We start from the raw sequence: 14144 nt of genomic DNA, 5'->3' as shown, positions 1-14144 counted from the left end.
CTGAGTCATGTTCTGAGGTCAAAGAGTGAAGCATCAGTTTTGTTCTGAAGCCAGCACTAAATCCAATCTTGGAACAGATGGTACTCAGGAAACTATTGACATCCTCATGGGTCTGTGAACTAGATCAATGCAGTCAGTCTGACCTGAAATACCTAGATATACTCAAAAGCCTCTTATTTACTGTTTGCCATAAACTACAGGATAGCTTGGAAGCCTTTAGAACCCACTCATTTATCCATTTGCTGGACCCAAGGAAATCCATTTTGGGGGTTATAGGGTTGTTGGAGTCAACCCAGCTTCTGATATCGATAAGATAGATAGATAGATAGATAGATAGATAGATAGATAGATAGATAGATAGATAGATAGATAGATAGATAGATAGATAGATAGATAGATAGATAGATAGATAGATAGATAGATAGATAGATAGATAGATAGATAGATAGATAGATAGATAGATAGATAGATAGATAGATAGATAGATAGATAGATAGATAGATAGATAGATAGATAGATAGATAGATAGATAGATAGATAGATATAAATAGATATATAGATATAGATTTATATAAGGTCTGCGTCAGGTGCTGGGGGACCAGAGCAACCTGATGGAAAGTGGGCTACTGGAACAAGACGGAAATGGACTAGATGTGAGAACAAGGTTCTGTTAGAATGCTACTACTCAAGTAATCCCGCCCATAGGGGTTACATGCAGAGAATGTGGAATCAATGGATGCGTCGAAACCCACAATCTAGAATGAACACTAGGCAACCCCAACACCAGCTACAACGGTTAAGTGATGTATCGCCTGAAAGTCTCTTGGAAACTTTGAATGAACCATTGAGGGCAATTCCTACCACAACAATCACAGAAACCAATGAACTGGTTTACACTTCAGCATCAGTGATCCTTGAGATGCCTGGCTATAAGAGCAACCATGGGAGAAAACAACACCCACCATGGAAGCAACGGTTAGAGGCCAAAATCAAGGCAACTTGGAAGGATGAAAGTAAGCTGACAGAGGCTCAAAGTGGTACAATGAGAAAGCAAGTACCTAAGAGTTACAGCCAGATGCCCATACCTGAAGCACTGGAAACTGCCAAACAAAGGCTCTTAGACTTGAGCAGCCGCCTAAAGAGGTACACAAGAGACAATGAAGCCAGATGGATAAACAGGCTGTTCGCAACTCAAGCTGCGAAAGTGTACGCTCATTGGCAGGGCCAAAACAGTCGAGCAGACCCACCAAGGTTAGAAACTGAAGAGTACTGGGAAAGTATATGGGAGAAAGATACAGCACATAACGGCAAGGCCCAGTGGTTGGTCTCTCTGAGAAAGGAACATAGCAACCTCCCTGAACAGAATCCAGTAACCATCACAGTGGCAGACATCCAAGAAAGAGTCTCAGGTATGAAGAACTGGACTGCACCGGGCCCTGACATGATACATGCCTACTGGCTAAAAAAACTCACCGCACTCCACGAGCGTCTGGCAGCACAAATGAACCGGCTGCTAAGAGATGGGACTCACCCCGGATGGCTAACGGAAGGGGGAACAATCCTGAACCAGAAGGATCCCTCAAAGGGTGCAGTCCCATCCTACTACCGGCCAATAACCTGTCTCTCCACAACATGGAAACTCATGTCACGCATCATTGCAACCAAGATAGATAGGCACATGGATCAATACATGAGCAACACACAGAAGGGCCTTGGTAGAGACTCCAGAGGAGCCAAACGCCAACTCCTGGTTGACAGAACAGTTGCTCAAGACTGCAGGTCACGACACACCAACCTGTGCACAGCCTGTATTGATTACGAGAAAGCCTATGACTCAATGCAACACACGTGGATCACTGAATGCTTGGAGCTGTACAACATCAACAGGACTCTAAGAGCCTTCATAGGAAACTCAATGAAGCTGTGGAAAACCACCCTTGAAGCCAATGGCATCCACTTGCACAAGTGTCCATCAAATGTGGGATATACCAAGGTGATGCTCTGTCCCCACTGCTGTTCTGCATACAGTAGTGGACAAAATTGTTGGTACCCCTCAGTTAAAGACTGTATGCTAGCCGCAAGGAAGGAAGCCGAGGACTTGTGAGCGTAGGAACCACTATCCAGGATGAAACATCCAAGATCCATGAATACATTAAGCTCAAGGCCCCAACTGACAATGTGCTCAGTGAATGTCTCAGGCAATGGAGAGCAGAGGATACAGTGCTGGAGGACAGATCTTCATGGGAGGACAAACCCCTGCATGGGATGTACCACTGGACCATAACTGAAGTGGCTGATTTCAAGAAGTCCTACCAATGGCTAGAAAGGGCTGGCCTACAGGACAGTACTGAAGCACTCATCCTGGCAGCTCAGGAACAAGCCCTGAGCACCAGAGCCATAGAGGCTCAGATCTACCACACCAGACAAGACCCAAGATGTAGGCTGTGCAAAGAGGCGCCTGAAACAATCCAGCACATAACTGCAGGGTGTATGATGCTGTCAGGTGAAGCATACATGAAGCGCCAAAATCAAGTGGCTGGAATAATATACAGGAACATGTGTGCAGAATATGGACTGGAAACCCCAAGGTCAAAATGGAAAACACCCCCGAAGGTGGTAGAGAATGAGAGGGCAAAGATCCTGTGGGACTTCCAGATCCAGACTAATAGAATGGTGATGGCAAACCAACAAGACATTGTAGTGGTGGATAAAGAACAGAGGAAAGCCTTTGTGGTGGATGTGGAAGTGCCTAGTGATGGGAACATCAGGAAGAAGGAACATGAGGAACTGGAGAAATACCAGGGACTCAGAGAAGAACTGGAGAAAGCCTGGAAAGTGAAGGTGACAGTGGTGCCTGTGGTCATTGGAGCACTCGGGGGAGTAACCCCCAAGCTGGAGGAGTGGCTACAACAGATACCTGGAAAGAATTCAGACCTCTCAGTCCAGAAAAGTGCAGTGCTACCTAAGAGACTGCGCAGGACTCTCAAGCTCCCAGGCCTCTAGTAGAGGACCCGAGCTTGGGTGAGAAACCACCCGTGAAGGGTGAGAGGGGCGTTTTTTTGTTTTTGTTTATATACATACACTTTTAACAGTGATTTTTACCATATAAAAATCTGGTTTACATAAAAGCCTGAAGAAGTCGTAATGTTAAAGCTGTCTGTATGACAAGTTCACAGCACAAATAGCTCTAAATGGTTTTGATCTTTAAAACAGCAGCAGGTCTGTTAGTTCTCTGACCTGAACCAAACTCACCCCTTTTATCATTTGCTCAAACAAACATCCAGCACTTTCCTAGCAGATGGATTCAGACTGATTGAAAGTTCATCACTCTGTTAGTTACACGTTATTATACCAACAGGAACTGCTTCAAGTCACCTGTAAAATCACAACGGATGACATTATGAATAACAGGAGCTGTTAGAATGAAAGAAGTTACTTTTTCTTTGTAAATCTGCAGGTGAGTTCAAATACCGGTGTGTTTTCCTTCAGAAAATACAGCAGAGTCTCATAGTATTTTACACATATACAAAGGTGGTTTATTACGAAGAAGAGCACTAACTCCTCTCTGATAAACAAAATCAATTACACGGCCCTTCACACAACACAGTAAGCGTAAACCTAAAATTGAAGTTTTCTCCAATTAGGCAGCACTTTTTGATGAAGTTGGGGCCTAAATCAGCAATCGTGAGCGAGCATAAACTGCATCCGGTATATTTTTCAAAAATAAAACCTATTTTCCACTGTACTTGCTATGTTTTAGTGAGTTTTGAGTAACTTCCACTTATCCATTGTATGAAGACGAGTCACACAGAGAAAAAAGCGTTGTTATCATAATCCCAAAATACGGCAGACTAAGGCTTTCTTTACTAGTACTTCCTATATAACTGGTAGGTTATTGCTTGAACCTATGTGACTTCGGAGTCTGGGGAGGTCGGCAGCAGAGCCTGTTGCTGCAGAAGGACTCCTGGTCTGCCTTAGCTACAGTGTGTAACAACCATTCCGGTTGCACTGAAGCTGGACTGGATTCAGTGTGAGCCCAAGGTTAGTGTGTCGGTGCTCAGAGATCATGTTTCAAGTTTCAAAGGTACCGCAATCGGTTTTTACTTTCAGTAGAACTTCTGGGGTTGGAACATTGAGGTAAAAGAACGCTGAAAGACTCCGACACTACAAAACAAGTAAAAACAATTGACCAAACAAGTTTTTAATTACAAAATTTGATGCTGCGTTTACACTGAGCACAATTTAGCTAGAGTGACCGGTTTCAATTTTAGTGTTAAACACGGGGTGAGAGGTTCTGAGACACGATTCCAAAATGGTAGGGAAACAAAATTTGTGAAACAAAGAAAAATTATGCCACAAAAGTTTAAAAAATTGGAATTTGGGTCAATATTTGGTTGAATCAACCAATCAGGAACTCTGCTTTGATAACTACATGTTGATGATGTGATCATGTGTGATATAGAGTCCAAAACTAACATGGAGGAGAAGCTTATCTTTGGTGTTTGTGCTCTTTTCAAGCTTCATGATGATTTTCCATTTTTGCATCAAGACAAGACTTATTTTCTTCTTCTTTGGACAAAAGCGGAACAGCAAGACATCAAACATGGTCACAGAGAGACAGATGTTGCGCCGAAAGCGGCCATCATTCAGATGCAGTTCCTGCAGTAGATGGTGAACCTCACCGTACTGGGAAAGTCTCTGAATCATGTCAAACCCAGACACATGCTCACTAATGCCTTTGTAGAACTCTCCAATTTAAATAAATTCTCTCAAGACCATCTATGTCATCTTTAGTGAAATAGTGAAGCCATGAAATGAGCAGTAGCTCCTCCCACAAACAAATTTGTCTAACTCTTTAACACTGGAGTTTTAGCTCCAGTGTAGACATTATCTAAATTACCACAACTCTTAAACTGTTTATACAATTATCTTAATTCAAACAGTAGTAAGATGTTTACACAATTAACATATATCAGCTGATTATGACATGGAAGAAACTAAAGTGTTGCAAAGCAGTGCAAAGCCACTTTTTTAATGCATCAGAAGCTGTTGGAATTACGTTTTGATGGGTAAATGGTTGAAGAGTTACGGTATTTTAAAGAGCGTGTTTCATTTTTATGTTGTGAGTGACACCTTCAATGCAAAAGGGCTAATGCGTATTTGCAAATGTTATTTGAGTAAACTTTGGGCACGGATCCATGCAAATTCACAGAGCCGGTGGAAGCAAATTTGGACAAATCACATTCAGTGTGAACGCAGGGTAAGACCCGCCACGTCAAAAAGAATACCTGTTAAGACTTTTTATACATTTTGATTGATGATTTGAGGATTTTATGCTTTAAAGCCTCTTAAAAATATAATTCTTCTAGAAATGTGTAGTTGCAACTGTAACCACCCACCTTCTTGACGAGGATGGTGAGCCCCTGGTATTTGAAGGGCTTGGAGAACTCAATGTATTGAGCGCGCTCGTTGTTGATGGTAAGGGGGGCCACAATCATGTCGGCTAGCCCCCCCAGCAGCTCCCCCATCATCCCGTTCCACTCCTTCTTGTTGCTGTTGTTTACCTGCAAAGGAGCAGGAAGGAGATTAGGGTAAAGTTAATAATAACATTGGCATTTACTGTAGTTGTTTTATTTGTCACCAGTTGTTTCCCACCTAAGGCAGCCTTAGGTATCTCTGGAGATTCTCAGTCACCCAGGTCATAGTAAACCAATGTGTGTTTTCTGCTCAAAGGCAGCTGGAGTTCCTTTTCTTGAGGACATTTCACTTCTCATCCAAAAAGCTTCATCAGGTCTAGTGAACTGGTGGAAAGTCACAACGATTTATATTATATATAGTCAATTGGTCAACACCTTTAGAGACATTGACTCCAAAGGTGTCCACTTGTCCACTAGAACTGATGAAGCTTCTTGGATGAGAAGTGAAATGTTCTTAAGAAAAGAAGGACATCCAGTTGCCTTAGAGAAGAAAACACGCCTCGGCAGCTCTAAACAGGTTTAACCCACCAAAGGTTTATGTCACGATGCTGCTGCTTTAAAGACCCAAAGCTTTGCTGTTGGAACCGTGTTTCAGTGTATGAGCACCTTTCCACAAATGTCAACCTGATGAAACCTTCTTTAGATAATCTTATATGCAAAGCAGTGGAGATAATGTGTGGAATGTAAAGGATAGAACAGAACAACATAACAACCGAGTGAAGCTCCAGTGACAGATGATATTGTGACCATGTTGTGTAAGAAGTTGTTGCTATTAGGAATATTACAGACTGTTATTGGCCAGATTTTCTGGTAGATTATTTTAAACAGTGAGTACAAAGGAGCTGTGGTTTGGATGAGGAAGTCTGACAGAGACGAACGTTGAAGTTGTTCATGATATAAATTAGAGATAGAATACAGTGGTGAGATGTTCTGTAGGGGGGCAGAGGAAGGTGGAGACTGCAAAAAGATCAGTTTTGAGCGCCTTCTTGTTTGCTGTGGTGATGGACAGACTAAGAGATTAGGTTAGACAGGAATCTCTGTGGATCAGGATCTTTGCAGATGACATTGTGGTCTGTGGTGAGAGCAGGGAGCAGGTGGAGAAACATCTAGAGGGGTGGACAAAAGGACAAAGGACAAGGATGAAGACAAGACAGCGAATCTGTGTGTAAATTAGAAGAACTGAAGTGAAACAGTGAAAATACAAGAAGCTCAGTTGAAGAGGTTCTTTAAGTTCTTAGGATCAACAAACCAGAACAACGGAGAGTGTGGAAAATAGGTGCGTGCAAGCAGGATAGAACAGGCAGATGAAGGTTTCAGGTGTAATAAGTTCATTCATCAAGAATGAACAAAAAATTGTAGAAGACTGGGGTGAGAGCAGCCATGTTGTTGGTTTAGAAACTCTGATGCAGAGATAAAATAGCGCTTCTCATGCATTTCGTGCAGCTCGAAGCGCTTTAACATTAAAAACAGGAAACACACAATATTACAGTAAAAACCCAACCCACCATTCACCGTTCCCACTCCCCTCCGTTAAAACATATGACCCATGGCCCCAACGTACAAAGAATAAAGACTATGTAACTTTAAATAAATAAATAAGCAAACAAGTATGGCTTGGCTCTGCTGTGAGGAAACAGTATTTGGGAATCCTTTCATACCAGGAGCCAGCCTGGCCACGGGAGCATCGCCACAGCGCCCACCAAAACTGGGACAACACTGGGGTCCACTTCACAGCCGTGAAGCTGCAAAGTAAGACTCCAGCTGCCCCAGCAAGGACGACAACCGCAGCAACAACCACTGACCAGGCTGGCAAGCCCTGGCAGAAAAGATCCCCACAAGAAACACTGGGGCTAAAATCATAAGATACTAAAATTAAAGACATAAGTTGTATATAAAAACATAAAAATGAGAGTAAGATGCATAAAATGAAAATAAATACATAAAATAGCCTAAACTAAAACTAATAGAATAATTTACCACTTAAAATCAATTAAAAGCTAAATTAAACAGGTGGGTCTTGAGCCTCTTCTTAAAAACCTCTACAGTCTCTGCGGCCCTGAGGTTCTCCGGCAGGCTGTTCCACAGGCGAGGACCATAATGGCAGAACGAAGCCTCACCATAGGTTTTGTCCTCTCCTTCGGAACTACTAAAAAGCCAGCACCGGAGGACCTCAGGGTCCGCGAGGGTTCATATTTTAAAATAATATAATTTAAATAAGAAGGCCGAAGACCATAAAAACATTTAAAAAACCATTAAAAGAATTTTAAAATCAATCCAGAAACGCACAGGGAGCCAATGCAGCGATTTTAAAACCGGTGTCATGTGTTCCCGCCCTCTGGTCCTCGTCAGAACTCGTGCCGCTGATTTCTGTAGAAGTTGTAAGTTTGAAATAGACTTTTTGGATAAACCAGAGAGCAGGGCATTACAATAATCTAAACGTCTGAAAATAAAAGCATGCATCAGCACCTCTGTGCTGGCAAGAGAGGGGAACGGGCGGACTCTGGCAATGTTTATAAGATGATAAAATCCTGTCTTAACGACATTTTTAATGTGTGGGATAAAATATAGCTCAGAGTCAAAAAGTACGCCCAGGTTTCTCACACATTTAGAAGGTTTAAAATTATGAAGATGTGGTAAAATCTTCTTTCTTTTGTCTTCAGAACCAATGATTAGAACTTCAGTTTTGTCCTGGTTGAGCTGTAAGACGTTTTCTGCCATCCATGACTCTATTTCTAAAACACAGTTTAAAAGAGTGTTAACAAGTTCAAGGTCATCAGGAGATGTAAAGCTGTGTATCATCAGCATAGCTGTGAAAGTCAACGCCATGTCTCCTGATGACATCCCCAAGAGGCAACATGTATAAATTCAAACGTACTGGACCTAAAATCGACCCTTGGGGAACCCCACAACTTATTTCATGGATTCCTGAAGAGCATGTATCCATACTTACATAAAAGTGTCGCCCTATAAGGTAAGAGTAAAACCACTTAAGAACATTTCCAGAGAGGCCCACTAGACACCTAAGTCTGTCTAATAAAATCTGGTGATCTACTGTATCAAAAGCGGCACTAAGAAAAAGACTATCTGAATCCGAACATCAACATGCACCAGCTGCTGTGGAAGCAGTATTCCATGGTAACAACATTAATAGAAGAAGGAACTGAAAAACCCTTATGTATACAGGGAAAAGTAAATAATTAATCACTGAGCAAAGATGATTGATTTGAGCATCAAGAGACGTGTGCTTTAAGCAAACCAATAAATGGTTTGGTAAAGGATGAATTGTTCCTAATAAAAAGGCTTTTGATTTAATTTAAACACTTATCTTTACAGCTCTCAAACAACTGACTCATTTATTATTGTCAGAATAAAACTGTAGTATTAGAGAAAAGGGATATTTATCAAGTCAGGTCATTAAAACAGATCCATGTCTTCTTTTATTTCCAGCTGTCTGAGATCCAGATATTTAATTTTACCAAACAAAGTCAAAATGTATTACTAAATGAAAATGTTCTCCCACAATTTTTTCTAAAGGCATGTTTCCAGCGACAGGTCTTGCAAACACTTACTTATACATAAACGTATAGGGATAAAAGAAGGGTGAAATTACATGGGACCAGGAAGTGCTGTTAACGTGATAAGAGCGAACTATTTGTGTGACCACTTTTTACCAACAGGCAGCTGGTATCCAGCTGTAAAGACACTTGTGACTAGTGTCTTACTAATGTCTGACATTAGGCCACTGTACGACGCCATCACACACACATCATAATTGGGTGCAACTTCAATTAGCGTTCCCAATCCTTCAAAAGACAATTAACACATGCACAACAACCGTACGTTCTATTTTCAACAAACCTCAATAGTTAAGCAAGACACATCTGCACCCCTCTTAAGCTGCATCTTAAACTGGCTGCTGCTTTCCATGACCCTCCACAAGCCCAAAAACCCAAAGCACCCGTACCAGTCAACGCCTGTACAGGTGCTTGTGTCTATAGCTAAAAGGTAGACACAGCCATATTGTTTGCATCTGTGAACCATCTATCCTTTTTCCTAAACCTACTTAATTCCTTTCAGGGTGAGGGGTTGCTGGACCCTACTCCAACCACTGTAGGGCACCATTGACTGTATGGGAGAACTAGACTGAGTGTGAAGTCACCCATAGAAAATGGTTTTAAACATTAGAGGTGGGGGCTACATATGTGGCTATAACAGCCACATGCTGTTATAGGCATCTGATTGGTTAAAAACTTGACTAACTTACAATAAATAAAAAATATCATTACAAAATTGAATTATCAATAACATGTTAAAAAAAAACAGAACAAGAATGGTTATTGTGACCAAGAGACTGTCTTAGTAACAGCTGTTGATTTATCTATAGAAGTCTATACGATTTTGGCTTCCTCCAGCCAGTAGGTGCTTCTTACTTGGAAAACAAAGGGGGGGGGGGGGTCACTCAGTCCAGTTCTCATATACAGTCAATGTTCGGCAACTCAAAAGAGTCTTCATGTAATGTGGAGTTCCTCAGAGCTCAGTTCTTGGACCTCTGTTGTTCAACCCTAACATGGTACAGTAGGTCTGAGTAAGATTTAGGACACTCATGAGATTTTTATTATCGTTACGCCAACAACACTGAACTTTATGTGGTTCTGTCACCAACCAGTCATGGACTCCTTACCTTTACTAGTGGCTTAGAAATTGTAGTTTGTTTGTTTTTAAATTCTTTTTGCATTCTAACTTTTACCTGCAAACCATAAATGAATGGACTAAAGATGGGTAATTATTGACACCCTCTGGGTGGCAAAGTGCTTTACAAAGGTAAAAGAAATATCAAATGTGTCTTTAACAATGCAACATGCATTCCACAAAGATTGTTTTCTTTTTATTTAAGTTAATTTAGTGTGAAAAGTGTGCTTTTCATTTTTCAAATTAGTACACAATATTTCTCATGCAGTATTATAAAGAAATTATTTCAGTTTTGTAACAATTTAAAGTTGAGAAAAAATCAAACTCTGGTATTCATGGTCAAGATCTGAGACTTTTTACTTTAACTTACTTGTAAGTCATATATATATATATATATATATATATATATATATATATATATATATATATATATATATATATATTACTCTATACATACTATATATGTACTCTATATAAACTAGAACAGAAGGGGTATACGCATTAAAAATTCTGTGAGGAGGTGTGAAGGATGGGAGGAAGACAGCCTGGGAGGAATAATGAGCAGCGAGGCGCTGAAGAGGCGTAGGAAATGAGCAGCAGTCATGACCGCAAACGCTTTGGCCTTCACAAGGTCAAACCCAGAGGGAACAAGCTGCAACTAGTTTTGAATATACAAACAACATGTTTTTTTATTGTTTCAGAAAACAGCAGCAAAAGGGAAGAAAAGTTGAGCTCTAAGTTGATCTGTGGTGAAATTTGTTTAATTTAAACCTCTTCTATTAGAAAGGGTCAGCAGAGGCAGCATCACTCTGGGAAGAACAGTGCAGAAAGAAAAGCGGACTTTCTTCAGAGTCGCCCGCAGCAAAAGATTCACTTTAACATTCATGTTTGCTGAGCAGAGAACAAGAACCCTGCTAAAAAAACACACACATGAGTAGTCGATCTGTGACGCCTCAAACTCCCTTTACTGCTGATGACTTTGAACATTTCTTTCTGGAGCAGAAAGACTGATGGACCTGTGGGTTCTTTGTCTGAGTCTCTGCTGGTCTTCCTCTGAACACAAACGTCTGTTTAACTTGAGCTAATTTATTTGGTTTGTTTAGCTGGAGCTTCCCTTCGGCAGATTTAAGTATGAAGAAGCGTCCTGTTGGACTTACCTGGAGATGAAAAGATCTTTTGTTTTGTGTGGAGTCTGGCTTTTGCACATTCTGAAAGAGCAGGAATTTCTGAAGCTACCTTCACACCGCCCTTGGCAACAAGCATTCAAGTGACCACTTCCAATGAAAATTCTACACAAATGTGCGCCTTGGGCTTCCAACATTTAGCACATTTATAAGGCCATTTTCAGGCTTTACATCAGGTGGGGCCCGGGGGCCAAATGTGGCCTGTTACACAATTTATTCTGGCCCGCCAAACTGGAATAATTTATACAGCTAAACTTTATTAGTAGCTGTGCTTCCATTGATTGGGAAATAGCCCAAACTGGACTTGTGATTATAAATTTGCCTAATGGAAACAAAAAATGTTTTTCTCATTTATTGAAAAAATGTTTTTTGCACTTGGAGGAGGTGGTTTTTGAGGCATATCGAAATTGACATATTCCACAAAACTGCAAAATTTTTATTGTGCATGAAATGAGTCACATGACCAACAACCGGATACCACTGGCTGCCTTGGACATTCCTTGGGCACCACAAGAGGTCCTACAGCATCTCACAGCTCATTGAAGGTTGAGCGTGTCATGAGGAATTGTTTGATCCACAGCTCCTCTGTAAAACCACCAACCACATCTACCAAAATGGCTTTATTGGTAGCCGCTCCCATGTGAAAGGAGCTCGCCACTCTATGGTCTGAATAAGACGCCAACGTCTCCTTTGATTGATGATGATGAGCGCTAGTGCCGTGACAGAAATTTGAATGTGTCTGCTGTAACTTAAAGTATTGTTCACATTGTCGCCATGTTTTTAAATGACTTATTGTGTGAGTTGGTTCTGGTTTATCTGCATAATTACGATATAATGGAGATGGTGTAATTGTGAAATTGTGTTTCTTTGACATTTCAACAATTTCTATACATTTTTACCTCTGTGTAAAGGAAACGCAGCAATTCCCGGAAGTGTCAAGAGCAAGAATCACGAGATTTGTACAGCTATGACATTTTGCACCAAGCCTCTTCCATCGGGGACATGCACTAGTATCAGGTAGCAAAAGTCCAGTATCCCCGAATCATTGGGAAACTACTTTAAAACCCACTTGTTAACTTATTGAATACATGAAGACCCGTTTCTAAATGATCAGTAGATTCTAACCAACTCACCCGCTCCTGCGTCCCAAACTTCCCATCAGCCACCAGGTGTACCTCATAGGTGAAGTTCATGCTCATAGCCAGCTTGATGAGCAGGTCAATGCAGAAGCCATAACAGCACTGAGGGACGATGGGTTGACCTGTCCACACAGGCACAGACACAGACACACTTCAGTTGACTGTTTGCTAAAGCTGTAGGTCCTCACAGCAGGAGCTGAGCGCTTTGTGTACCTGGTGTGGTCCCATTGGGTCCAGTACAGATCACTTTCTTTATCAGGACTCCATTAACCGTGTATTCTTCTTTGCACGTTCCGTCACTCTTTGTTGGCTTCACATAAACAAAAGGTTCCTGGTGGATGGTCACAATCTGAGGACACACAACACGAAAATAAAACACAAAACCTCTCACTACTGCAGGTAAAATTCTATGAGAAAAATAAAACCAAAAAATAAGAAACCATTAAAGCTGACGATCATACTGAGCAGAAGAATCACCTTCAGTTTGGTTGACATCTGGTATCCCACTGGTTTCTCGGTTTCTCCTCCAGGCCAGATGATCTTCCTCTGAGGATTCATCACAACCTGGAACACAAAAACAAGCAAACAGAGTTGTAATGTTGCTGCAGGCACATCTCATCGGGACTAAAAGACAACATCAGAAAGGCATCTGTGTATGCATATTTCAGGAGGAGGGAGGCTTTGAGGCAGACTGCAGCACAGGTTTTTGCAGGGCAGCTCATAGTGAGGCTGGAAATGTCTCTGAACACAGCTCTTGTCTGTTGTGGTCAATAATCAATGACTGTGCAAACAATCAGAACCTGCTGTGTCCTTCTGACCCTGTACAGCTCCTGATAAATGGTTCAGGTGGAGGATGCTCGTTTTCTTGTCCTCTTGACATGTCTTGGTATGGAGATGTGTATACGATCTTCTTCATTTACTTTTATTTCAGGTTTAACTCAATCTAAACTTTTGAACTTTGAAGAAACACCTTGTAGTTTGATTTCCTCCATCAGGTTTTCATGGTGCTTGCCTTGTAGGGTAGTAAAACCTGTGGCTGGATAAGCATTTATGTCTGCATCCTGGTGTGTGTCCACCTGAATGCACATCTGTATGCACACCTGCACAGTTTCCTGCATACACACCTAGGTACATACTGTATCTTGATGTGCATCCAGCAGACTGTGCAGGTGTGCATGCAGATGTGTTTCTAGGTGTGTATTCAGGAGACTGTGCAGGTGTGCATGCAGGTGTAGGAGCTGAGCTGTACCTGAGTTCCGTTGAAGATTCCGACCTGGACAACACGGCCTGGTTTCTGCTGATAATTCAGGATGCTATAGGTAGCAAAGCGCCGGTCTCCATCGTCATTAAACTCAATTCGGCCCGTCAAGCCATCAGGGTACTTTGATGACATCAGCACTCTGGGAAGCCAACCAAAAAGAAGGAGAGCAGAATTGTTGTGATCTACATTTCTTAAATTTGAGATTTTAAAATCTTTTTGATCCAACAATAAATCTATTGTAGATCACATGCACAAGGGAAATGCAGATCAGGTCTAGTTTTGGACACACTAAACGATGTAGGATAAAATGGCAAAATGATTAAAAAAGTTTGTATAAAAAATGAATATATGTATTGTTAAAATAAAAATTTAAAAAGGGCAAAGTTCAAAGCAG

General features: G+C 41.3%; 1 protein-coding gene across 3 annotated transcripts in view; it reads right to left on the bottom strand.

Moving 5' to 3' along the window:
- The window catches only part of LOC101175170 (glutamate receptor ionotropic, NMDA 1), an 87737-nt gene that overhangs the window by 27411 nt on the left and 46182 nt on the right, over window positions 1–14144 (bottom strand). For all 3 annotated transcript variants that reach the window (XM_011479595.3, XM_011479596.3, XM_011479597.3), the window contains 5 exons: window positions 13739–13889; window positions 12967–13053; window positions 12703–12838; window positions 12484–12611; window positions 5400–5564 (listed from right to left, as the gene is read on the bottom strand). In XM_011479595.3, coding sequence (XP_011477897.1) covers window positions 5400–5564; window positions 12484–12611; window positions 12703–12838; window positions 12967–13053; window positions 13739–13889 — 667 coding nt within the window. The remainder of the gene's footprint in view (window positions 1–5399; window positions 5565–12483; window positions 12612–12702; window positions 12839–12966; window positions 13054–13738; window positions 13890–14144) is intronic.

Source organism: Oryzias latipes, chromosome 9 (genome assembly GCF_002234675.1).
Source record: "Oryzias latipes chromosome 9, ASM223467v1".
NCBI lineage: Eukaryota > Metazoa > Chordata > Actinopteri > Beloniformes > Adrianichthyidae > Oryzias > Oryzias latipes.
This window is presented reverse-complemented; position numbering and strand designations above follow the sequence as displayed.